Here is a 26,603-nt window from a genome sequence, read left to right as displayed (position 1 = left end):
ATTGGCATATCACTTGATTCCGTGCTCACTGACCGAATCGTAGAAGCTGCCAGCGTGCTTAATTTTCGACTCATCACAGTCATCATCGTACCGCCGCTTCTCGAGGTCTCGCTCTGACTGGAACTCAGACTGCAGGGAAGAAGAGCTCGCGATCATAGGTTCCTGTCGAACGTGCCGTGAGTACTTTACGGACCAATCAAATCCAAGATTCCGCTGAGAGAGCACCACTCCGAGTGGGAATGCATTTGAGTCCGTCCAACACAGAGACAAGGGTGCGTCATACCACATTCGGGTGCGCAGCGTCGCTCGACTCCACCTCTGTCCAGTAGACTTACCTCGGGCAATTCATTTTGCTGTGAAGTTGAGTGTCTCAGACCAGACCTCTCCGCGGATCAGTTGCAGTGGCCCCAGAGTTCGTTAGCCAAGCGGACCAGTCGCGACCGTGACTTGGCAGTGGCACTCGGAACGCGTCCAGGTCCGTCCTAAGTAGGGTACACTGTCCTACTCCCGTCAGTCTGACAGAATAGTTGGACGGGAAGCGAGAAGACACGTAACGCCGTCAGACTTTTATGAGCAAGTGTATTCCATACATGACATGCCGAGAAATGTTTACTTCGCTGGGCTCTTGACGTGGTAAGAATACTGTCTCATAAAACTGTCCAAGAAGCTTGGCTCGCACTTGTGTACTCGATGTAGACACAGTGCCGTTTGAGCGGAAGAAAAAGCCACCGCGCCAGACAGATCTTCGGGAAGGCATGGGAGGATGCTTGGCAATCATGTTGGACATTTGCGGTGTTGTTCGGCCAAGGGATGGATGGCAGTCGGGGAGAGACACAGGCGGGGATTGGGCGGGCGTAACATCGCTGGCCAATGGGAGAGCGCGGTTGGGCGGCTCGCCGCATTGCGCGATGGAGGAGGAGACGGTACAAGAATAGCGGGCCCCGCCACCGCCCTCCTCCCTGTGCCCTCCGGCCGTCCCGCTCGTTTCGCGTCCCAGATCTTCCCCCTCGCCCCCTCCCTCCCCCGCAGAGAAGGCCCGGCATCATGTCCGCCCACAGCTCCGAGAAGCGCGACGATGTCCCGCCCGGCCCGCACTACGCCGAGAACAGAGCGGAAGAGCTCCCCCACCCCGCCTCGGTCACGACCATGCAGCAGACCGCCCGTCTCTGGGTCTCGCCATCCACCCTCTTCACCAGAGAGCATTTCTTTGGCGATGTCAGCCCAGTCAAGGCCACTATCCCGCTGGCTGCGTTCTGCTTCATGACCGGCTTCATGTGCGTGGTGACAGTATCACTGATCCTCACAAATTCACCGTCTCCCAGTGACTCGGTCGCGTTCACCGCCGTCTTCGTGTGGGCAGGTTTCCAGACAGGAAACACGGTCCAGGTGCGTCGTACGCAGCCCTCTTACCTTGTATTATCACTCACACCCGCTCATTCATCCCCAGCTCGGCCTCGCCATCGCCCGTCTATTCTCCAGGCCGACCGACCACACCTTCCACATCGCCGACCAGCAGGCCCTCTGCTCCCTCATCACCTTCAATGCCGGCGCGTTCATCGGCCGCCTCGGCGACCGCATGGGGCCCCAGTCCCGCGCCTGGCTCATGCTCGGCACCTTCATCCAGGCCCTCTTCACCATGGCCGCCGCCATCGCCGCCTGGCAGGGCGGCCAGATCTCCGTCGCTACCGAGCGCTTCAACCCCGCCTGGACGAACGCACTCGGCTTTGTTGCGCTCGGCTTCATGAGTGCGAGCATCGGCCTGCAGGGCATCATGGGCAAGCGGGTCAACACGCAGTTCACGACTACTGGTGGGTACTCTGCAGTGAGCTGGTTGGGTCGCGCCGCGATCTAGGTGTTGTCCGATGCCGCGCGCATGACCCCGAAGCATCGTGAATCATCGAACTGACACCTTCCCTTTGCAGTCGTACTGACGACCGTGTGGTGCGAGCTCATGGCCGACCCGAAGCTCTTCCAGCTCAACCGCCACATCATCTCCCGCGACCACAAGGTCATCGCCATCTTCTCGCTTTTCCTCGGCGGCTTCGTTGGCCGCGCTCTCATTGACCAGATCGGCGCCGCGGGCACCCTCGGCGTTGGTTGCGGTATCCGGGCGATCGTGGCGATTTGGTGGCTCTTCGTGCCCGGGAAGGAGGGTGCAAAGGGGAACAAGAAGCCCGCAACGGCCTAAACATGTTCGGGCTATACTCGATTGTAGGGAGGGGCGACTGGTAGCGGTACAGGACGGGTGTGGTGGGACGCTCCCTGGGGTATAGTTTGGATTCGGAATGCGGCCAGTAGAGACGCGCTGTCGGGGAAGGCGCGTCGTACGTTAGGGGGAGCCGTCTGACGTGCGCGGACGGAGGTGATGTAGCGGTTCGTGTTGAGAGCTCATCCCAGTATGACCACACACACCTGTCCTTTTTGATCTGCTCTACTCCTCCCTTCCCTCGCAGGCGTGCTGCCTCCTTGACGTGGCGCTTCAGCCTCATTGTCACTCGAGTCCGGCTGTCGAGGGTCTGGAAGGTTGCATTGCATCTTGTGCATACACTACGTACAACATAGAAGTTCAATTTGACTGGTACATACTACATACACAACATACATAAGCATTGAATCCATTGTCTAGACCGATACCATGAGTCGAGGGCAGCAATAGAAAAGCGAGTAAACAGTGGAGGGAATGTACCACCCCTGGTAAGGAAAAGCACGCCAGCGCCGACGACGTCGACAACCCGAAGGGAAGGGCGTGCGCTCCAGCTGGGGCGGTGAGTGCGCTCTGGGACAAGCGGTAGACTCCTGCGAGAAGGGCCCGAAGGCGTTCGGTCACAGGGGGACAATAGTGCGAGTCCGGTAAATGAGTGAGGAAGGGAGACGTGCGTCGAGCAGTTTTATGCGCTGGTGATAGATATCACGTGACTGTGCACCCAGATTCCCACGCGGCAAACAATGTCTGACAGCTACAGTGACTTGCATATTGATTTGTAGGCTCGTTCCCAGCCGTTCTGGCGTCAAGAAATTCAAATTCAGTCGTGGCACTCCTCAGTTCGCCAGAACGGCTGGGCGAATTGGGCCCCGTTTACCTTGGTCGACCCGTGGGAAACGGGACTTAGAGAATTTGAGCGTGCGCTGCTTGCTCTCTCAGCCTTGTCAGCCTGCGACCCTCACTGACCCTCACATTCGCAACACATTCAAGTGTATTCGAAATGGGCGTTGGAGCTCCCCACTAATACCAATGATTCCCGTGCCAGTGAAAAACTGGGGACGCTGCCAGGCTGCCCCGCCTGCCCCAGCATTGCCCAGGTGAGCACCGCAATTGGCCAGACTGGCCCTCTTCGATGCGGCTGGGCTCTTTGATTAGTTAGATCAGCCTTTTCCAAGGATTAGAGCAGTCTCCCGGCCCCCCACGGCGGGCCATAATACAAAAGGGAGCGCGGCTAATACAAAACCAAACGCGCTTCGAATACACTCTATTGCATCAGGAAAAATACCTCTGATGAATGAGCAAGAACATAGTGTTATTCCATGATATTGATAGTAATCCCGATTATTCTTTCTGTTCTCGTAAAGACAAAAATTCCCTGGTCCCGGTGGGTTCAAATATGAATACTCCGTAATACGTGTAATTACAAAGGATTTGCTTGACATACCTATGTAATGAGCAATCTGTTCTGCAGTATTCCGTGGACATTCACAGCAGTCTGGCATCTTATTTCCATTCACACAGGATACTGAAGAGAACATAACGTGTATTGCACTGCATTCAATGGTACTACTACATAAGGGCCTAACAAGTGTTACACTACGCAGATCCGGTGTCCGAGATTACAAGAGCAAAAGTCGTAAATGGAGAGAACAATCACAACGAGACAAGCAAAACTGATAGCGACATGACAGAGTACGTTACCTTCAACAACACTATATGAACTACCCACACTGGCTAGAGCGGCGAGACAGGCGGCCTGTAGGGCGAGGCGGAGAGATGCTAGCTGTCTACACGCCTCCCTCGCATGAGATGAGGAACACACTCACCCTGCGCAGATCCGGCTCTTGACGAGATTCCAGTCCTTCTGTAGCTCATCGCCGCGGCACTTGGCGCCGAGTGAGTGTCATGGGTATGCTCATGCTCGTGCATGGTCCATATACAGTCAACTTCAGGTTCGGTTTGCGAGGAGACCGGGAAAGACTTACTACATTGCTGTGATGGGACCGGCATGGGCAGCGGGGGTGCTTGGCCACGGCCCGAGCTAGGTGGACACCAATTGCATATTGTGTTCACACGCGCACATTACTGGACTGCGGGGCTCGGACTGCTAGGGAAGTGCAGCGAGGATAGTCAGGAAATGCATACGGTACAACGGCAGACAAACAGTAGGCACAGATAGCAGGAAAAGGGGTGAACGTACCTGAGAGACGTCGTCATGGTGAGGGCATACGCGTGCATCCGGGGTACTATGGCGTGTCTTGTGGGAAGGGCAGCGGGTATCTCCGCACGTTGGACCTGGGGATGATGTGTCAGATTAACAGGGAAGCGGCAGAGATGAAGGGACAGTGGAAGGAGAAATCGTATTGACCAGTGGTGTTGATGTGGGTGTCGGCAGTGGCGATGTGGGTGAGGACGTTGTTGTGGTGGGAGATGATGGGGTAGGATATGAAGAGGGCGAGGAGGGATAGTGTGACGGTGACGTTGAGGACGCCGCGCCAGCTGAGGTTCGTCCACCAGGCACGGCACTCACCGTAGGTCGGGTCAAAGATAAGGCCATCCTCGTCGGGCCTAGAGTGCATGTCGACATCGGGGTGGTACGCGTAGGGGATGAAGCCGTGGTGGGAGCTGGCGAGGGAGGGTGAGGCAGTAAGAGGAGGGAGACTTAGAGTTGGGACTCTGGGAGCGCCTGACGTGGCAGTGGCATCGTGGCACGTGCTCTCCTCCGGTCGAGATCCAGGCCTTCACGACTTGGCCGCCGCAGCGACTCAGCCATTACTGTCGTCTTATCGTTGGAGCCGGGCTCATTAAAGGTGAGTAGCATTCCCTCCAAGCATGTTAACGAAGATCTATAGGTAGTACCGGTGTCTATGTACACTGAAGAATCAGCAGCACATCTCGCTGTGGACGTGCGCCATGCCCCTAGCCCGCCTGCGCACACGCTCACTCACGCGCACTCACGCGCACACATACCCGCCTGCTCGACCACCCACCCCTCCCACCTGCGCGTTCGCACACCCGACCCACTCGCATGCAAGCACGCGGCACGCAGCACACCCTCAAACGCGAGCAAAGTCGCACCCAAGCGATTGAGCTGCGCACACCCAGGCGACATGCACGGCAACCGCAAGCGGGCGTGGCAAATTCCCAGCACGCAGGCGGGTGAGTGGACAGGCGAGCAGACAGGGGCAGATGAGGAGGCAGGCTAGCAGGGGAGTAGACCGGTGGGCAACCGGTCAAGCTACCCGCTCAGGCGATGCACATGGCGACCAGCAGTGCGCAGGGCAAATGCCCCACCCACAGCGACGGCTGACAAGTGGACGCCATGCGCGCAGCACAGGCCGCACGTACCCATTATATGCACAGCGACCGGCAGCGGGCAGGTCCTGCCGCCTGCTCATCTGTCTACGCACTCACTCCTCCGAGTTGCTGGCGATTGCCCGCACGGCGCACGCATGTCCACCCCCTGCTTTCCCGCGCGATCGCCCTCGTCCTTGCACGCTTGCTCGCCGTCCACTCTCCTCGCCCGCTTGATGCGTCGCCAATATCCGTACCCGCGCCAGCCTGCGAGGACCCGGGATGACTGTACACACGGGGCGGGTACTTGACCGTGCCCGCGCGTAAGCCTCCAGTACATTGGACAAGCGAGAACGTCTTAAATGAATGTACCATGTCCAACTTAGTACCAAAGCCCCCATAGCCTCTACAATTTATATTAGTACCACTATGTACATGTGTCGGAATGCCATGCTTATTCTCGTTCTGTATGTGAACCTAGTGCCTGACACAGTGAATGACATCAATGACACCAATATTACTTAGTATACAGAACCGATTCCTATCATACCTAGGATTTCACGAGAATGTCATGAATGGCTGTCGGCATGCGGAGTAATCCCACGTATTCGCAGTAATACTGTGGATGTTGCAGCGTTAATGCTAATTCCGAGGGGGGGATTTTCCTGATGACTTCCCGTGCAATGTAGGTCTGTAAAGTGATATCAAATGGAACTATGCTGACAAGTCTTCTAGTCTCAGGCAATGAGCTTTGAAGGTCAGGCAGCAATGCAAGGAGCAGGCTGTCCGTCCCAGTCACCCTCGCCTACCTACAAGGATTGCCGTGTCCGCGTGAGACGCAAAGACAGACGACTCATGGGCAAGGACCCGCCCGCTCACGCTGTCTCGACTCGCGAGTACTCGCCGCCCGACCTCTGCGGAAGCGACCAACGACCATTGCTGCACCCGCACTCAACGTGAAGGTCGGTATACGAGAGGCGGTGACGCAAGGTGAGTGCAAGCACACGCGAGCGAGTTGACTGCAGGCACATACTAGCTCACACCGACTGCGAATACGCAGAGCAACTGCCCTGCCCGCAAGCACAGCCGATGAACAGACCACAGGCATGTGTCTGGGCACTGGGTGGTCGGCTGAGCGGGCGGGAGGTGGTGAGTGAACGAGGGGATTGGCGGACAAACAAGAGGACGGGTGCACGAGCAGACCAGCAGGTCATTGAACCACTGGGCCAACGCTCGAGCTGCCCGGATAGGCAAATGGCATGGCAGATACGAGTGGGCGGGGATTGTTAGGTAGGCCTAACGTCAAAGGGATTGCCTAAGTCGCGAAAGCCTGTCAAAGTGGTTAAGCGCTGACACGTGACTTACGGCGAAGACCTTCCTTTCCGGTACAAGTCCTTACTTACCCTTTAGAGTCAGTATCAGCTGATCCCGGAGATTGCTCGGTCGAGGGATCAACTTGTCTAGACTCAGCAAGGGTGACCGAACTAAAGCCAATCGGTTCGGTCTAAGAACAATGAGTATACGGGGCACTCGACTGAGGGCATTGGAAAGGCTATTGTTCTCTTGTAGAATATTCTAGTACATTTTGAATGTATTTAAACACTGTGGTAGTGACCAGACGAATAACACTCTCTTGAACTTCAATCCATCGGTGTGAGCCACTCGATTGTCCATAGCCCCGCACTGGACATACTAAGGTCAATCGTACTTATAGCCGTGCGCTAAGTCGATCTACCTTGACCCCTTCAATAGTATAGCCTTGCGCTACTCTGAAGGGTTTGGTAAGAGTAAGCTTCATCGATCTACGGTTAGAGTCGGGTTCGTGCTTAGTGGCATCCTCAACTATTGTTGTAACGCTCTATTCACTAAAGTCGTAACCGACTTACTTCAATCAACCAAGTTTCTTAGCTTCACTGAGAACGTAGGCACTACTGTGCCACTCCGAACTTAGTGCTTGAACTTGTTGAGCAAAATCGATTCTCGATCGACTAATCCTCATAAGTCGATTACTCAAATCATTGTGTTAATCCTCTTCACAACGAGATAATCCTCAATTCATTTCTTAACTAAGGCGACTACGATTACGTAACTACCGACGGTTGTTACTAAGTAAGTACTTGGTAAGTTAGCAATCCCAGTCCATAACAGGGATGCACAGATGCGACACACGCAAGGTCGAGCGCGAGCAAAACGGCGGATACCATGGGCGGGGGGCAAGGTCAATGAGCGAGCAGGCCAGCGGTGATCAGATGGGCAGGCCGGTGAGTGACCCGCCCACCCATACACCCATCCACTTTCCACGTGCATGCTCGCTTACTCACTCACCCGCACCCCCGCATCCCCGTATGATTGCCTGCTCGGCGCACGCCTGCTCACACGCCCGCGCGCTCATTGCCCCGCCTCCTTGCCCACCCGACCCTTCACCAGTATCGGCATTCAGCCTATTCAATGCCGCTCTTGCTAAATACGGCTGCACCACTTCACTTGCACTCCTTCAACGTACTCACCTGCTCCTCATGAGTGTGGTTCCACCTCTCCACCTCCCGCATATTCTCTTCTCGGCATTGATGGTGGTGGCCCCTCTCGCCCTTGGACATGTCCCATCCACCTGCATTGCCAGCGTGCTTGGGGGTTTCATGCAGGCGAGCAATCTATTCACAAGTCTATACGTATACAACTGTACATTCTGTGACCTACGGGACATCCAATATATCTCAATTTGACATTCAAATGCTGGTATGGAAGCATGAAGCTGAAAGCCAGGTCAAGAGTGCAGAGCGCAGATGCACGATTTCACCAAGTCCCGATTCCCACGGGGTGACCAAGGTAAACGGGGCCCAAATTGCCCAGTCGTTAGAGGGGCTTGTCAGGGCTTGGTTTGGATAGGGCTATCCGCGGATATCTGCAGATATCATCTGTTTCCCAGCCATCCGTTTCCCAGCCATCCGTTCTCAGGGCGAGCCATCCGTTTCCACGCCAGTTTTTCCCATGACATGTAAGGTCACAATGAGTCACATACTGTAATGCGACAGTTACAAGCGACACGTGTCCCGTCACTCGACGCGTTTGCATTGTATGTAGCACGAGATGCGCGTGCCGACGCGTCGTCTTTGTTGAACTGCACGGGACTGGTGAGTGCGAGCTTGTCCCGTCCTATAAATGAGGTGATGCGCACCATTGACAACCCAATACTAATTGCCTCCCCTCGAGTCAGGAGTGCGGAACACGCCAGTCACTACTATTAGTACTACAGTACTGGTATGAACCCTCATCACCCGAACGTTACTCCTTATTACATCACTCAGACTCACGGTCACGCTACTAGTAGTACTCCAGCTCTGTCACATCCTTCCTTTCTAGACCCTTCTCTTCCATCAAGTTCAGGTTCTCAGGCATCCATTCCGTCCGCATTATCTCCCGTTCCCACGCAGGTGTCATCTGCATGCACAGCCGCAACATCTACCTTTCAATCCCGCCACCGTTGAGCCCGTTTGGAAGCGCAATCAGACCAGCCTCCCTCAGGGCACTGAGCACGACTCGGAGAGGGAGCTGAACGAGCTCTCGAAGCTATCTGATTTAGAGTTATTGCAAAAGGACGATGAGCTGATCCTCGGTACGTCTCATATCATCATGGTTTTAATCTAGGCACACACAGTGCTCATTTTATTTGCAGAGGTCATTGAGTTCCATTTGCACGCACCGTGCTATGTACACTACACCAAGTCTATACTTCAACAGTTGATCAACGGCAAGGCAATCATCTTCCTTCGTCTCAATTGCAAGTACGGCAATCCCACGCACCGACCACATTTACATGAGCGACTCTTTCACACCGCTGCGGCAAGCTGCGACGTTCGGCACGGAAAGGGTCCCTCAGCTATACAACATCTAGCACCATATTCAGAAGCTTGCCATCGCACACTCATTGCCGTCCATGTATCTGCTTGGAAGCGGTCGTTCCTCTCGGTTGAAGACCCGGAGTATCTCGATGAGTTAAGGCTTGTCTCGCGGAACCCAAATCTCAAAGTGCCGTTGAAGGACACAGTCCGCGATGATGTCGAGAGGCTTTACGAGGACTTGGCACCTCATCTGACGGCGTATTTCGAGGTATGTGCTTTCTGTATTTGGATGTTATTGAGTATTTACTGTGCGTGATCCCAGCATCGTAACCATGCACTTCACGTTCTGCTTGATGGATGGAACTCCCCCATACACACATCCAACATCGGCATCATCCTTGTTTAGGAGGATGCTGGTGAGATGCACCATGTGCTATTGGACCTCATTAAGTATGTCATAACTTCGATTTTGCTTGATTACCAGGGGTCCGACTTTTTACTGATCGCACCGCAAGTCACACAATGTCATCACAAACCTTCCGAGCGAAGAGGTGCATTTCGGCATGGTCCAAGACCCCGTGTTTAACATGGATGTAGCCGAATGGCTCATCTCCAACAATTCACGCACATTGCGTTGTGCCACTGCGCCGGCTCCTCATTCTCAGTCAGAGCTCGAACGACTTGGTTGATTCCGGTCTTGGCTCATGCATGTACATACACTAATATGGACTCCCGCCGTCGCACTGGTGTGCACACCACACACACAGCTAATACTACTCACTTTGGTACACTTGTATACTAGTCCTTATGTCGTGCATACTGTAACCTTCATGTACTTAGATTACGAGCTATGATCTCATGTACATAGAGTCACATCATACTAATGCACTTGCGACTGATGAGACGCTTTGCATCAAAGACGGTGTTGCAGGGGTTCATCGCAACTTGGTTCTTCGCGACATCGTCAATCAACTGCTTGTTGTCGGAGAACAAGACATACGAGGGTGTCGTGTGGTTACCCTGGTCTTTGGCAATGATCTCGACACCTTGGACACGTTCATTTTTGTCAGACTCCGATGCAAGTAGACGTCTCAATCATAACATTGATACAGATTGGAGGTGCACGTCCGACCCCTCTAGCAGAAGCGTGACGGACATGCTGACGTGCCCCACATTACACGATGTCACTTCTGAGAACCGTGGGACGGATGCCTATCCGCGTGCGCCACGTAATTAGAGACTCCATAGCCCATGTAATTTATACCTACAGTAGGCAATGTAGCTGTTAGAGATATGAGTCACTGCAGTATAAGCAATACATACACAGCATTCTCCAAGCCTCAATTGCAAGCCTAGTACCTACACATGAACAGTGTTGTAGCTCACCCAACTGCACAAGGCACCCACAACGGATGCTCCCGCCAAGACCACTTGTTCAAGGCCACACACAATTCAAGACTGCAGTGATGTTGAGTGTCATGCCGTTACACTGGGCGTGCACTAGAGCTTCCAGATATGGCAATGTTTGTACAGAGTAAACAAAGAATCCTCCGACACGACTGTCAAATCAATATGCAAATGACTGTACAGTCATCCACCGGTCACTGTACATGGGCAAAAAAACGGCTGCAGGCATTTTTTTATATTTCTATTTATTTATTTTTATTCACCGAGTTTAGACTCCGTACAACGTAGGTACATGCAGAGTATCATAATAGAGAGTCCCTCGACGCATTCACCTGCCTGGTGACGGGGTGAACCAAAGGGCATCACCCTGCTGTCCAATAGGAGACCAGTTAGGTGCTAATTTGTCTGACAACTGACTGGCATCGGCCATAAGGCCAGCCACTGAGTCTAGAAGCGAATCAATATGAGGTAGAGCATGTTGGTCTAACACGCGCAACATCTCATGTGACAAAGTGCGAGGCCTTATTGGCCTTGCTCTATGTATGGTAGGCAGAGATGCCAATCAGTACAAAACTACCACAAGCTCTACGAAGGGGCTAACAATAGACACTGTAAAGTGAACAACTCTCTCCACTGTGCTTCTAAAAAAGCGCTAAGCAAGAATTCTTTGACAAAATGCTGTCAAACTGCCACCCCCAGCTCATCTCCAACTTTGTAAGTTGGGCTAAGCTGAGGAAATTGGATGCTAGCGTACAGATCAAGTGCACCGACGGATCCGTTATCCAATTGCAGGATGAACTCCAAACAGAGTTCAGAGAGCAATTCACTCCTTCTATTCTGAAGGAAGTCAATGAGACAATTCGAGAAGAGTTCAAGCAATTCGAGAAGCATCCCTTCAACGAAATCTCTATGGAAGAGATCACGGAACATCTGGCTGACACGTCAAACACGTTGGTTGGAGGCGAAGATCATGTCAATTGGGAATGGTGCAAACACATATTCCGCATGGTTGAAGAAGTTAAAGATAAACAGGGGAACAGGATTAACATGATCAACTGGGGATCTAAAGTCTATGCCTTATTTAAGGCATATTACAATGCATGCATTCAATTGCACAAATTCCCGGACATCTTTAAGAGGTCCATCACTGTTGTTATACCAAAACCTAATAAGCTGGATTATAGCAAAGCTAAAGCATATTGACCAATACACCTTCTTAGCATGTTTGGGAAGCTATTTGAGAAGCTTCTTGCAATGCACATGCAGTTTGATGGCCAGAAATATGGCATCTTACACCCATGCCAATTCGGTGGTACTATTGAACACAGTACGGTTGATGCAGGAATGCAAGTTGTGCACTTCATGCATGAAGCCTGGGCCAGAAATATGACACCATCCGTGCTGTTGCTGGACGTGTCACAGTTCTATCCTTCCATCAATCACAAAATGATGGTGGAAATATTCAGAAAGCAAGGCTTTGCAGACAACCTCTACAACTTCTTTGCCGACTACTTCGTGGGAAGGTTTACCAAATACCTATTCAACGGCAAAGTCACGGAGGCAACTGCTGTTCCACTTGGAATGGGATGAGGCTCATCACTGTCACCTGTTGCATCGGGATTCTATATTGCCCCAGTGTCACATAAGCAATACCCAGTTGGGAAACCGATGCTGGGTAACTCTTCCATCCAATTCTTTGTTGATGATGGAGGCATCCTAGTGGCAGTTCCTCGGAACTTGTCCAACCTTACCCAAGTGGAATTAAACTGTGCTACAATACAGGTGATATTCCACACTCTAATGCTTGACCTTATCAGGCTCGGGCTATCTGTGGAAGCAGATAAACTCGAGTGCATCCATTTTTGGAAACATTGGGACCCATGGCGACCAGACCGGCCCTTCGGGCCAGATGTGGTTCTATCACTTGGGAACCAAACCGTGAGGGTGGTCCCTTCATCGTCTATGAGATACCTCGGGTTCTACTTTGACCCAAAGTTGTCATTCAAATCGCATGTTCGTTTCTACGCTTGCAAAGTCGCTAGCACGGTATCATCAATATCAATGTTAGGCAACTCTCTTTGCGGATTCACTCCGGCCCAGAAGAGACAATTATACATAGCGCATGTGCTTCCGCTCATTTGTTATGGTGTGCAGCTCAGGTGGAAGCTGGGCTGGAAAGGAATTGGGTGGACACTTTGCAAAGTTCACACTGCCCAAGCTCGCGCTTGCAGATGGATTACGGGGTGTTTCCGCACCACACCCATTGGAGCAATGGAATCACTGGCAGGCTTAGTGCCCCTCAAAGAGAATATCACCCAATACATGGAGCGCTACGTGCTCCGTCTTTGAACTTTAGGCGAGGGCCACCCCACAAAGGCGATCCTGGGTAAAGAGTGGGTTACTTCCCAACTCAACGTTGTCATGCCCTTTATTGAGGGCAGCCGCAAGGCATCTCGCACACCACTTAGGGTGTTTGCAAAATGTTGAAGAAAGAGGTTTGAGGCTTAGTAAGCCAGTGGCAGTGAAGGACTAAAGAGTGAGTGAACAGACCAGTCCCAGAGGGAAGATCCTATGCTGGCTGGCAGAGGAGAGGACGAAGGATCATTATCATTACAGGGCAAACCAGCCCAGCATATATACACATTTGATACAGGTCACATGCTGTATCAGTGGTTCATCAGTAAGCACTAAGTCCGAGGTTTTGGGGATATGAGTAAGCTGGTAAGCAGCTGAGTAAGCCAAAACTCGGAGTTTGATGTGGAGAGATATATGAAACATGATGGAACATCAGGAATAATATGAGACATGATGGAACATCAAAGAGTGATATAAGACATGATGGGACATCAAGGAGTGATATGGAACATCATGGAACATCAAGGAATGTCGTGGAATATCATGGAATGATCCGGACTAAAGTCACATGACGTAATCTAGGCAAAGTCCATCAAAGAACGTATGTAATCTGACATTGCAGAACATAAGTCCATATTCATACATAACTGATAAGATAAGAACACTGAAAACTCGGAAGTTCAACACAAAAATTGCTGAACGCAGCAATGAGGAGTTCTCTCATTACAGTGATGCATGTCGACCTGGAGACCAGCTCATCAATTTAGATGATAACCGAGTCCAGAAGATGTTCTTCAGCCGGGAAAAACGAGACCGGCATAAGAAGTGAGATGATCCTCCTCCAAAAAAGGACAGAAAAATTAGCAGACAGTTCAGAGCATGGATCAAAGACACCTGGACACCCCGCACCTTCTACCTTATCTTTGATAAGAAAACCCTAGTGATGTGGACCGATGGATCTGTGCTCATTGACCGGGACATCCCGGATAACACGTGATGTGCTTCTGCGTGGATTATCACAAAGGAGCTTCAGAAGGTTGCAGAAGGCACGTTCAGCGCCAGACGCACTACTAGCTATGACACGGAGGTTCTTGCCTCTGCAAAGGCAGCCAACAAAGTCTGGGAGCATGTCGAAGGCAGCACAGAAACAGTTATCTTTGCAAGCAACAACATCAGTAACTTGCAGAAGATCATGAAGCTGGGTAAGGGTCCGAGCCAGCTGGCTGCCCTCATGGCAAATCAGGAAGCTGCTCGCTTCCTGGAAGGAAGACGTGATTGCAAGGTCATCTTCCTGTGGAGCCCATCACACGTTGGCATCCTTTGGAACGAAGCAGTCAACAAGCTTGCTTCGGACCTCGTTAATGATCGGGACATTCCGATGGCTGATATTGTCTCATTTTCCTTTGCCCAGCAAGGCATTTGGAGTGAGATGCTCAGTGTGTGGGCCCGGGAATACAAACATCCAAACCACGTGCGGAAAGTCAAAGTTAGAGGTGTCCCTCACCCCTCTATCCTATCACGCCCTAACAAGTATTTGGGCAACAAGATGTGGTGGCATAAGCAGCTTAAACCATCCAATGTTTGCAACCAATTGTTCTTATTCAAGACGAAAGGTCTCAAGTTTAGCAACCAGAAAATGGCAAAAATTGCACGTCTTCTGACCAATCACTTCCCTTGTGGAGAATATCATGAACAGTTCAAGGACCAATCAAATGCCTGTGCGGACACGGCGGACATAAAGAAACCTGTGATCACATACTTTTCAAATGCCTGTTCTGGATGTGTGTTATAAAGCACAAACATTCTCCGTTCATCGGCCCATTTGGCAGGAAGCAGCGACACGTGGACACCTAATACAGCCGGACCCAGCGTGGCTGGGCCTCAGTGATATTGCGGATTTTGCCTATATGAATCCATTAGCAGCCACCTTTGAGTGGGCAGAGATCCTGTCCAAATGTAAGGATGACAAAATTTGCGGTGATATGCTTACCCTTAATTGGGCGTGACTACATGCTCACACAGTTTGGCGCCAAACACAGTGGCTCAATCTGAATGAGCATATCGGGAAAGGAGGTATCCATGACAAACCCTTCTCAAAAAATCACAATGACGTTGTCAAATTCTTTGACAAAATCAATGACAAAGCTGAGGTATTTGCCCAGCATCTATTATCACAGTGGGAGCATGACAAAGAAGTGCTTGCCTGGTTTGATGCTATGCCACGTCACATGGTAGACGCCGGTGATGTTCCCAACGAGGAGGTGGATTGCTTAGATGTGAGAATTTGGCGCTTGCGAGCTGCACTGCACTCTGCATTCCACCAGGATTTTGAATGGGCTGTGCGCTGAGTTTTCACCACATTTCCTTTCCATGTCCGCTGGATATAAGCATAAAGCTTGTCTCCAGTTTGTTGTAGCTCATCAGCTGTCTCCCACCGCATGGGAAGATCAGCAATAAGCTTGGCAATTGCAACGCAGAACTTGTTTGATGCGGGTCCGGGTCCAACACGTGCAATTATTGGGTCGGGTTCCGGTGAATCGCTGGCATTCCATTCCCACGTCAGCGGAGCATGGGTATTGACTTCAAAGTTCAATACTTCGATGTCTGGTCTATGCCAGACCAGATCAAGAGTTTGCACAGCCAGCCTGGGGTTATTAGACTTCCAAGTGGCGGGTGCTTCAGGGTCATTGTCTAGGAGTAGCTGAAGCTCCGTGGTTAGGTCCCATAGGTCTGGAATTGTACCTCCATGAGGAGGATTTTCATTGCAGTTGCGCATCACCTTCTCCCAAGTGACATGGTGCAAATTAAAGTTGCCTGCCATCATGGTGATAGGCGGGAGGGAGTCCATGTGCTCGAGCAAGTGAGAAATCACATTGCTCGGCCCGTTATCATTGTACATGTTGAGCACGTTACACGCGCCTTGTGGTGTACCAAAGGAGACCAGGAGACAGTCACCGCGAGGCGCTGATCTGGTGATGATGTGGGGACTAGCTCCATGCCAACGGCGATGCACGTATGTGGCAACCCGGGATTTGGAGGACACACCAAAGCACATAAAATTTCGGTGAGGGGTTGTATTTTTGTACGGGTCCCCATCCTTTTTCTTACTGGATAGCACATTTTTAATATGTCTCCAGAAAATTTCTTGCACACAGATGATGTCGGCATCTCTGTAGCGCTCCAGAAGCTGGGTTGTATTCTCAGCAGATTTCTGCATGTTGGCAGAGACAAGTTTGACATTGAAGGCCGGTTCAGGCTCAACCTCATTGTCAGGAACATTATCATTCAGTACTGGAGATGGTACAGGTACGATTACAGGTACTCTGGGGGACTGTTGAAGCCACCGGTCAAGATTTGAGCTGCTCTGCATTGATAGGCTCGTCGTCAAAGTGCGTCGGGGTGGGCCGCCACTCAACATGTGGAGGGAAAGGATTGGCTGATCCTCCCGCATCAGCATTTATGTTTGGTTGTGGTTCGATAAGGCAACATACTGGTGAAATTACAAAGACGGCCCTGAGGTTTCCCCCTGGGCGTCTGCCATTGCTGTGTCAGCCATTTCGGCTACTTTTGCATCTGCCTCATGCATGCGCTTGTTGCACTGTTTGTGGAGGGATGTGATGTGCTCAACAGCCGCCTGGAACAACTCCCCCGGGTGCTTTTCAGCGGCGAGGGTGGTTAGGAGCTCCATCACCTTCATGCGAAGGGTGGCAAATAGCTCGTCTGTTGGCCTTTTGGCAAACTTGATGATGGTGTCTCTTCCCGAATTCTTGACTACAGACCCGGAGGCCTGCATCATCAAACCCAAACTGCAACATGTGTTGTTGATGTACGATGTGAGGAGCTCCAGTGAACAGGAAATGTCGGTGAAGGTATGGGGAAAAATGCGCACTAGCACAGAGCACGAGTTTTCAACCCGGGTTGCCCTGCTTCACATGGATTGGCGGGGAGGCTGCAGGCATTGCGTGGGACAGTTCATGGTTGATCGGCATGTCACCCACACCCCGCGTTTAAGTGAGCCGCTGGCGGCCTATGTTTGGGAGTACGCGCGAGATTTGCATGACAGAAATTGACGGTTCACTTGTGGAACTGACATCAGGAAATGCCTGATTCTCCCTAAGGAGACCATTGCTCCATCGTCCCAAAAGGCAGCAAGTGCAGGCACGTGCCTCACCCTGTAGTCCCCCAGTGTGAGGGACGGTGGTTTCGTCTACTCGCACTGAGAGGGAACGGGCTACCTGTCGGTTTGAACGTTGGTGGTCGCTCAGAGACCGGGTCGTATTTAAGGTCGTGGAGGTCGTGGGCTGGCAAGGAGCCGGCCGGGAGTGGAGTGTCGGGCCTAGGCGGGGAGCCAGCCTGACACGTACGCGGACGTGCACTGGCGAGGAGCCAGTGATGCACGAGTTATCGAGTCGAGGCGAGGAGCCGACGACCGTACTCGTGGACGTTCGCAGGCGGGTAGCCGGCGAGGGTAAGTCGTGCCTGCAGCGAGGAGCTCAGGTGACGAGACGACGAGGAGCCGAGCTCGGGGCAGGAGTAGGCGAGGAGCCTATCCTTCAGTGCGGCGAGGAGCACGCACTGTGCGTCGAGGAGCGAGGAGCTCACACGACTTAGGGACTCAGCTCCTAGTTCGTACGGTGCGGTATCGGACACGGGCGAATGGTGGAGTTGGACAGGGAGAAGCTGGCGTCTAATTGCTGGGCACGCGCGAGGTAACAGCGAGCGCGCGCCTACGTAATTACAGTAAAATACAAAGATATACTAATTAATTAGGGTCGAGGTACGAACGCTTGCGGGTCGCGATTCTCAAAGGTAGTCCTATAGACATTAGTATACGCTGCTTTGATACGTTCTACAGCATCCGTCACACCCAGAGATCAAGGCTCGGAGATGAGGGCTGATGTTCGCCATGTACCATATGGAGACTTTGTCTCCTTGCAGAGATAGTGTCTCTGTGGAGCACCCTCGAGAGCAACATGCTCACTCAAGAGCGTTGTGGTACGCTAGTTGCCATATGAGGGCACGCGGAGGCAGAGCCGGCGTGCACATTTTTGGAATGAGCAAACAATACAATGTCTGTCTGAAATCGTAGGAATGCTATGAAATGACGTGAATGAACAATATATAAAAGGCTATCACAACCTGAATACAGCGCGAGGGAAGCTATCAACGTCCTCACTTGTAATTCAGTGCGTTGCCAGGGCCAGCCGTCAGTGGACGTGTCGATGCATGTCATTGGTAAAGCTTCTGAGCCGCTGTTCATTGCTGGTGTCCCGCCTTTGGCGTGCAGTGCACAGTGGCTGTCAACTTGGAGGATGGGACTGGCTGGCGAGGGTTCGTGTTTTGGAGACAGGTCGCATGGAGGAGAACTCCTGAAGTCAAAAAATCCGAGTGATGGCCACTGGTGCAGCGACTGGGGCAAGTGTTTATAGCATGAGCCAGCGGTGCATCAGGAAACCACCCCTATGAAAATGTGGTGCAAATTGGTGCCAAATTGCTGCCGTGCGCCTTTCGTTGCAAATGGCTTGTAAATCGGCACAAATGCCTCACAAACATACTCCAAAAATGCACTTGACTGACCTATGTTAATCATCACTACTTTTGTGATTGACACTGAATCAATATATTGACAGACTACTATGAGCATTGTTACACACCCAGGCAGTGCTGGACTGGCCTATTTAAGGGAATAATGGCATCCACCCTGGAATAATAACCATATTGTTGAAATTACACTGGTTTACTGCCAGTGTGTGTTTAAAAGCTTGTCCAGCATTGTGTGGGCTTTTGGGGCGCCTGATACACACCCCCAGTGGCATTGGACTGGCCTATACAGGCACCCTCCAGTCATATGCCCTGGAACAGTATCAAATGATGTTTATAATACAGGATGCTCCTGACATGCATTTTTCATAGTATTCAAGAGCCTGGGGCTCAAAATTTGGATATTCCGGCACCGGATGGATGCTTTTGAAGGTACCAGACCCATTTCCAGGGGCAGGCAGCTATATAGTATTTTCCATGGGGTGTGGACCGGCCGACGCCTGGCCAATCTGGTGGTAGTGTGGTCGGCCAATTCAGTCATACTGGGTGAGCCCGAGGTTGGCTTACCCAGTTGGAGTGAGTCCGGCTGGCCCGGTTCGACTGGGCTGGCCAACCTCCGGTGGGCTCAGTCTTAGTGGGTCGGCTGGCCCAGTCTTTCTGAGCCAGCCAGTCTCCAGCCAATCCAGTCTCCCTGAGTTGGCTGGTCTCCGGCCAAGCCAGTCTGAATGGCATATCCGGCCTGACCAGTGCAGTTTAAAGAGGGGTTCTGTGCCCTGGCCAACCCAGCCTGAATGGGTCTGGCTGGCCCAGTCAGAGTGTGAGACTTTTGGGTCAGCCAGAGCCGGGTTTGCCAGTCTAGCCGGCCAGTACTCAAGTGGTTTTCTTGACTGGAGAGGGGGTATTACACCATATGATGTGGAGGTGTAAGGTCCCAAAGTCCATTGAAGGCTGCCGCATTCATGGTACCGGGCCCGGTACTAGAACCAGCAATGGGTTGTCCATGACTCAGCCGCTGCAGCCATGGCAACAAGCAGGTTGGGGCTGTTGGATCAGGGTACATCATCTTGTCCTCTTTGAGGAGGAAGGCAATGTGGCTGAAAAGGCAGTCAATCAGAGTGAAAATTTTACATTGATGATACTGATGTACTCATTGTATGCCGCACCATGCCACCCATATGTGCGAACAAAATTGGCCAAGTACACCTCATACTGGACCCCAAAAACCCTTTGTCACTGTTTTCTCGTTCTTCTTGCCTCTCTTGGATGTCTGCGAGGTCACTGAGCTCAACCACAATGGTGCAGGACTCATAGTGGACTGGGGCAATGTTTTGTTCTTATTGACTTCATTGTTGGCATATGCATGTTTGCCTTGTGTGCGTGTGTAGTGATGCTAGCATAGCATAATTGTCACGCTCAATGGTTTGACAGAGGGGATGAGCTGCAGATGTGATCGTGTATGTGCTGGGTAGTTTCATGATAGACATAACATACTCACCATTTTGTGTACAAAACCACGGCCATTGTTCGAAGATTTCTGCGCTGCCTTTGCAAGCACCTTCTTGAAGCTGACAGTCAATCATGCTGGATCGAGACTGAACTTGTTGCAGCTGGCTTTGGCTATCTCCTGCAATGGAAATGCTCAATATGGATGTCACAGTGTGAGACAGGAGATGAAAACGCACCTGCAGCTCTGACTTCATGTTGACAAAAGACATTCAATTGTGATCAAATTTTATTACTTTCGAGCATGCTAACATTGCATCCACTGTTGCCTTTGGACAGCTCCTTGGGCCCTTGTTCAGAAGATTGACAATCTTCTTCTCCATTGCACTGACACGTTCATGGTGCTTGTTGGTGTGGAGGGCAGTGGCGTAGGTGATGAGATGCAACATGTAATCTGCATGTGGGAGGCCTTCCTTTGATGCATGCTGTACCCGGAAATTGATTCAACTAGTTGAAGTCACAAAGATAATGTAATAAACGCACCACCTCCCATGAAGACAACATCACCATGTTGTCTGCGTTGAGTCCCAGCTTCGTGCCCAGGACCTGAGCATGCCTGACTCCAGGTACGCCGGTGCCTTGTGACTGAACCCTCTCGTCATGGTGCCCACATCCCACTTCCAAGTCCATCTGAGGACATTTGTTTGAAGCCGCAATCAAGCCTTTGCCATGACTGGCAACAGGTGGAGTACTGGTAGGTGGACGAGACGAGCCTGGGCCAAATGAGACTGACTGAACATTGAAGTCACCGGAGATATCAAAGGCCATGCTGTTGTTGTTAGGAGTGTGCATTGTCATAGGGGCTACTAAGCCAGGAGGTGTAGGAAGGGTGCACGACTGAAGTGCATGACTGGGGGCTATGGGGTGAGATGTCGTCTGAGCAGTCAAAAACAAAGATGGATATGATGGATTAGACTGGGAATATTGATACTGCTCCATGTCCTGTGAGCAATTCATGATGGAGTCGAGACTACTCATGGTAGAGTCTTGCCACTATTTGTCACTGCAGACCTGGCAGATGTTGAGCGATGAGGAATGGGGACTGATGGCATGGCGGCACAACCCACTTGTGACAGTGTGACAGGTGGCTGTTACATCACTCCTGTGCCGTGTTGCAACAAGTCCAGCTTGTCTAAGTGAAGACTCAGAGAATCCCTCCTGCAGGCTTCATGGATTGCTTGCTCCAGCTTGTGATCTGTAACTGAGGGTGTAGTCTGCGCAAAGGTTTGTATCCATGATGCATCCCACATTTTGGATGCATTGAGGACTATTCTCTGGCTATTTGTGTTTTACCACAGGCTTATCTTGAATCAGTCACCCTGCTTCTAGGAATATGTGCTGCACATTGACCGAGCAACAAACTTTCTGATGAACATCAAGTCATATCATATTTTGTTGCTCATTGAATTCTGTGGCACTCACTGAAGGATGAATAAATACAGAAGTTCTTGTCCATTTGAGGTGTGGCATACAGTATGGCTCAACAAAGTCCCCGGCTTGATAGAGCTCCACCAGAACACCCATTGCATGAGATCTTGAATCTTGAAGTACTAGGATTTCCTGCAGCTGGACAACCCAGTTCTTTGCCATGGAATCTTGACAGATTGCAAAGTCTTCAACACCAACCTTGTCACTGTTAGCAATGATGACATCTTTGCCTAGGTAGACCATTGCAGGAAGGTTATTTATTGATGCATTTCCAGAGCTCATTGTTGAACTCCAGGGATGAGCCTTCTTCTCAATGCCAAAGACAAAGCCTGATAAATTGATGAATGAGCTGGATAATTTTATGAGATGTATGATGATACCTGTCCTGTCAGGTTCTGCATTTTGTAATTCTAGGCGTTGAGTGATGATAGATGGCTGAGAGACCAGTTCAAAGGGATTGGGCCCAGCTGTATTCCATTGGTCCTCCTGTTGAATACCCCCTGCTCTTGTGGATTTGAACAATAGAATCCCCCACTGATGAGGTGGCAAACACGTGCTAAGCAAGCTGCACGGTTTGCTGTATCATGAGATGGGGCTAGCCGATTTGAGTCAATGCACCATACACGGATAACAGCATTGAAGGTTGCAAAAAGGACAGCTGGCCCAAATTGCCAAATATGTTCCTGCAGGTGCTTGAGGAAATGGTTTTTGGACTTGTTGAACCAACATGATGTCCATTCCATTGTGCACTTCATGAAGTGGTCGATTGCAGCCTCCAATTGAACCTGAATACAATATCACAGGGATCAGCACATTTGTATAACACTGATTCACAAGATAAGCTGTTTTTTTGGGTATCTTAGGCATCCATACCAATGGTACCAGTGCACCCAAGGCAGCCCAAGCCTTGATGATATTTGGGGGGAGGAGATCATAGAGGACAAAGACTGCCACTTGTGCAATGATATGGAAGTCCCTGCCAACCAGCGATTCAGCATAGCAGACAAGTGTCTCACCTGCCAAGGCACTGACCAAAGGGTCAATACCTGAGACATCAAGGCTGTTGAGTCGGATTATAAGGATCTCCAGTTCCTTCTCCTTGAGCCGATCTACTGCATCTCTCCAGAAGTACTTGACTATGCCAAGAAGGATGACATGGAGAATCTCCACAGGGGTGTGTGCATGAGGGTTCAAACCTGTAAAATCACTGTATCAATATTTCCAAACATATATATCATGTTTTGTATATACCTTTGAGGTGCCAGATTGGACTGAATGGTATGAGAGGAACTGTTTTGAAGGCCTCCCTGATCAATTCCTCATCATCACAAAAAGGGCTCAGCTTCTTCATCTTGGCTACTTTGTCCAAGAAAAACTGCAAGAATCGATCCTTGATCCCGGAGTTAGTGTGAAGCTCAGTGGTATCTGATTGCCTTTGCATAGTGCTGATTTTGAAGAGGACATCTTCTGAGAGCTTTTGAGTCTCTGCTGGTTGTCTCTGTCCCCCTACCTATGAATCATGATGGTCAGTAAATCTGAAGACAAGTATGTCAGATTCAACTTCATAAATTGTTTAACACGGTTTACCATGGCACTCAGTGACTCCTGGTGCCCATCCTTCCCCTTCACCCAGCACATGCGACAGAAGAATTTGGCTTCAAGTCCAGCATGGCAAGCAAATTCACTCTGCATGGGGTTATCTCCAAGCATGGCAAGAACCCAGATGATGACAAGGACCATATCATGCTCATGACAATCATAGGCCCAGAATCCTGATTCTTGTGTTTCTCTGTTGTACAATGTCAGCCATTGCAGCATGAATAATGATCCCTGTGCTGACTCAATCTCTGAGATAACCCTATCTAGCATCTCTAGAGGCAGAGCAGCATTTGAGGTACATAGGAAATGGATGGTTGGAATCAATTTGAGCATGCTCCCTTGGAATACCAGCAGGTGTCATGAAGCTGTTGTGCTCGTTCCACTTCTTTGAATGGTTGCCAGAGGTGTTGTCACAGTATAGCCAGTATGCAGATGATAAGACCCACTTCCCTTTGGCCTTGGTGCACCACGGATTGACCAGAGGTTTGGTCCAAGGACTTAGCAGCAACAAAGGAGTGTCATGTTCCCCTGTGCATACATTCAGACAATACTGAAGGATAGTTGAATGAGATAACTACTGAGGATCTCCTTGATATCTGGCACACAATTATCAAGATGACCACCATGTAGGAGGCTGATGATTGTCATGGCAAGATCCTTCACAGGACAGGTAAATGGAGATCCCTTGTCAATGATCCAACTGTATTGTCTAAGGTTGTCATGTCCGAGGATGATGGGCCATGCTTTGACGTGCATGACATCCTGGCGAGTGAAAAACTGGTATGGAATACACAACCTGCCGCCAAGTAACTGCACCGGCTCAAACATGTAGAAGTCATTCCCTCTGACACAATACATAGGAGTGAGTAGGTGTGGATCAACTTCATTCAGCCGCTGCTTGGCTTGGTAGGCCTCTTCAAGTATTTTGCCAGCATTGTTGGGGAAGAAACACAGGTGAGGGCGTATCCGAGGGTTTGCCAAGGTTTAAAAAAGCTGTTTGTCATCATTCTGTTTTTTGCAATGCCCTATGCTTACCGTTGTGACCAAAGAACACAGACAAACAATATGGTAGGTATGACCAAAGGCACCCATGTACCGCTTTACTTCAATCTTACACGTATTGCTCAGCAATGTCTGCATCTTCTTGACCTTATATATGGATGACGGGGCATTGGCTACGTTGGCTACAAGATCAAGGGTGCAGGACTACAATATGTTGAAGAAAGAGGTTTTAGGCTTAGTAAGCCCAGTGGCAGTGAAGGACTAAAGAGTGAGTGAACAGACCAGTCCCAAAGGGAAGATCCTATGCTGGCAGGCAGAGGAGAGGACGAAGGATCGTTATCATTACAGGGCAAACCAGCCCAGTATATATACACATTTGATACAGGTCACATGCTGTATCAGTGGTTCATCAGTAAGCACTAAGTCCGAGGTTTTGGGGATATGAGTAAGCTGGTAAGCAGCATGAGTAAGCCAAAACTCGGAGTTTGATGTGGAGAGATACATGAAATGTGATGGAACATCAGGAATAATATGAGACATGATGGAACATCAAAGAGTGATATAGGACGTGATGGGACATCAAGGAATGATATGGAACGGTGGCCAAGATCCCGGCCCGATATAGTACCCATGGGTGTCTGGCAGCATACCCATACCTGTTAGGTAGGCCTAACGTCAAAGGGATTGCCTAAGTCGCGAAAGCCTGTCAAAGTGGTTAAGCGCTGACACGTGACTTACGGCGAAGACCTTCCTTTCCGGTACAAGTCCTTACTTACCCTTTAGAGTCAGTATCAGCTGATCCCGGAGATCGCTCGGGCGAGGGATCGACTTGTCTAGACTCGGCAAGGGCAACCGAACTAAAGCCGATCGGTTCGGTCTAAGAACAATGAGTATACGGGGTACTCGACCGAGGACATTGGAAAGGCTATTGTTCTCTTGTAGAATATTCTAGTACGTTTGGAATGTATTTAAACACTGTGGTAGTGACCAGACAAATAACACTCTCTTGAACTTCAATCTATCGGTGTGAGCCACTCGATCGTCCATAGCTCCGCGCTGGACATACTAAGGTCGATCGTACTTATAGCCGTGCGCTAAGTCGATCTACCTTGACCCCTTCATTAGTATAGCCTCGCGCTACTCTGAAGGGTTCGGTAAGAGTAAGCTTCATCGATCTACGGTTAGAGTCGGGTTCGTGTTTAGTGGCATCCTCAACTATTGTTGTAACGCTCTATTCACTAAAGTCGTAACCGACTTACTTTGCTCAACCAAGTTTCTTAGCTTCATTAAGAACGTAGGCACTACTGTGCCACTCCGGACTTAGTGCGTGAACTTGTTGAGCGAAATCGATTCTCGATCGACTAAACCTCATAAGTCGATCACTCAAATCGTTGTGTTAATCCTCTTCACAACGAGATAATCCTCAATTCATTTCTTAACTAAGGCGACTACGATTACGTAACTACCGACGGTTGTTACTAAGTAAGTACTCGGTAAGTTAGCAATCCCAGTCCATAACATTGGTGGACGTTGGGGGGTCCACTTTTATCAAACGAACATTCCGACTAACCTTTTTGCAAGCTCAAGATGGCTAACGCTAACGCTACTCCCGCAGGAAGCTCAGGCTTCGAGAATGTTGGAAATTCCGATGCATCGAAGCCAGACTCTGGTTCTCAATCGCCTGAGAAAGGCAAAGGGAAACAGAGACTCGACGAAGAACTATTCGCCGATCCGATTGTTTCGGGTCAACCGATCGACTTCTCCTCTTTGCCGGTCCACGAATTAATCGGTGGGCTTCCCCTCACCGAATTCGTTCCTTTTGCTGAAAAGATGAACTCTATTCACGCGCCGCTGACCGCCTCACCTTTATCCTACATGGAATCGCTCGATCTGGACATTGCGAAGAGGATTAAGGCTCGATCGATCGGTTTCTCTTACCTTCAGAGAGACTTGTACTCCCTACCAGCTCAGATTTCTATGGAAGGCTTCAAGCGAAAGGAAACTAGAGCTTGGAAAGAAATCTTTGATAAGCTGGATAGCTTCATTACGCTTCCTAGTGTTCTGTACAACGAGGACGGGCACGTCGTAGCTATCCGACCTGATGAGCACACTTACCTGTGGCTCAAACGAAAGCTCAGCAGTTACTTTTACAATGCTGCCGGACTTCTGAATGGTCAACTGTACGAAGTCCCGAACGTTCCCGTATTCGACAAAGACGGGCTCGATCCTAGTGTAGCATACACTCCGCATGACTACCAAATTCTCTGTGCATGCTACCGGGACGAGGTGGAGACCGTGCTAAAGTACTTCACTAGGATCGCAAAGATTTTCCCGTCTGGAGTCGAGGAGGAGGAAGAGGAAGCCCCTAAGCCTCCTGAACGACCTAAGGGAGCTGGTTCGTCGATTTCGCAAGCAGGAGGTGGTAAGAAAAG

At 50.6% G+C, this 26,603-nt stretch overlaps 3 protein-coding genes across 3 annotated transcripts; 1 reads left to right on the top strand and 2 right to left on the bottom strand.

Annotated features, from left to right (window-relative positions):
* Positions 1–1,044: 1,044 nt before the first annotated feature.
* On the top strand, positions 1,045–2,188 carry C8Q71DRAFT_797407 (uncharacterized protein; the record flags this gene model as incomplete). The annotated part of the gene is made up of 4 exons (XM_047925748.1): positions 1,045–1,274; positions 1,323–1,386; positions 1,448–1,808; positions 1,923–2,188. The coding sequence occupies 4 exons, from the start codon at positions 1,045–1,047 to the stop codon at positions 2,186–2,188; spliced, it is 921 nt and encodes a 306-aa protein (XP_047777545.1).
* Positions 2,189–4,512: 2,324 nt separating this feature from the next.
* C8Q71DRAFT_858777 (uncharacterized protein) lies at positions 4,513–4,907 on the bottom strand (the record flags this gene model as incomplete). The annotated part of the gene is made up of 2 exons (XM_047927556.1): positions 4,513–4,828; positions 4,879–4,907. The coding sequence occupies 2 exons, from the start codon at positions 4,905–4,907 to the stop codon at positions 4,513–4,515; spliced, it is 345 nt and encodes a 114-aa protein (XP_047777544.1).
* A 14,633-nt stretch (positions 4,908–19,540) lies between these two features.
* Positions 19,541–24,027, bottom strand: C8Q71DRAFT_724489 (uncharacterized protein; the record flags this gene model as incomplete). The annotated part of the gene is made up of 18 exons (XM_047921639.1): positions 19,541–19,733; positions 19,864–19,954; positions 20,135–20,277; positions 20,322–20,333; positions 20,395–20,567; positions 20,626–20,833; positions 20,876–20,999; positions 21,210–21,244; positions 21,461–21,507; positions 21,565–21,899; positions 21,951–22,135; positions 22,189–22,355; positions 22,444–22,523; positions 22,587–22,766; positions 22,822–23,080; positions 23,158–23,359; positions 23,469–23,697; positions 23,775–24,027. 18 exons carry the CDS (start codon positions 24,025–24,027, stop codon positions 19,541–19,543), a joined length of 2,916 nt encoding a protein of 971 aa, XP_047777543.1.
* Positions 24,028–26,603: the final 2,576 nt, after the last annotated feature.

Source organism: Rhodofomes roseus (assembly GCF_022264815.1).
Source record: "Rhodofomes roseus strain CIRM-BRFM 1785 chromosome Unknown C8Q71scaffold_13, whole genome shotgun sequence".
NCBI classification, from domain to species: Eukaryota; Fungi; Basidiomycota; class Agaricomycetes; order Polyporales; family Fomitopsidaceae; genus Rhodofomes; species Rhodofomes roseus.
The sequence above is the reverse complement of the archived record's forward strand: the minus strand, read 5'-3'. Positions and strand labels throughout refer to the sequence as shown.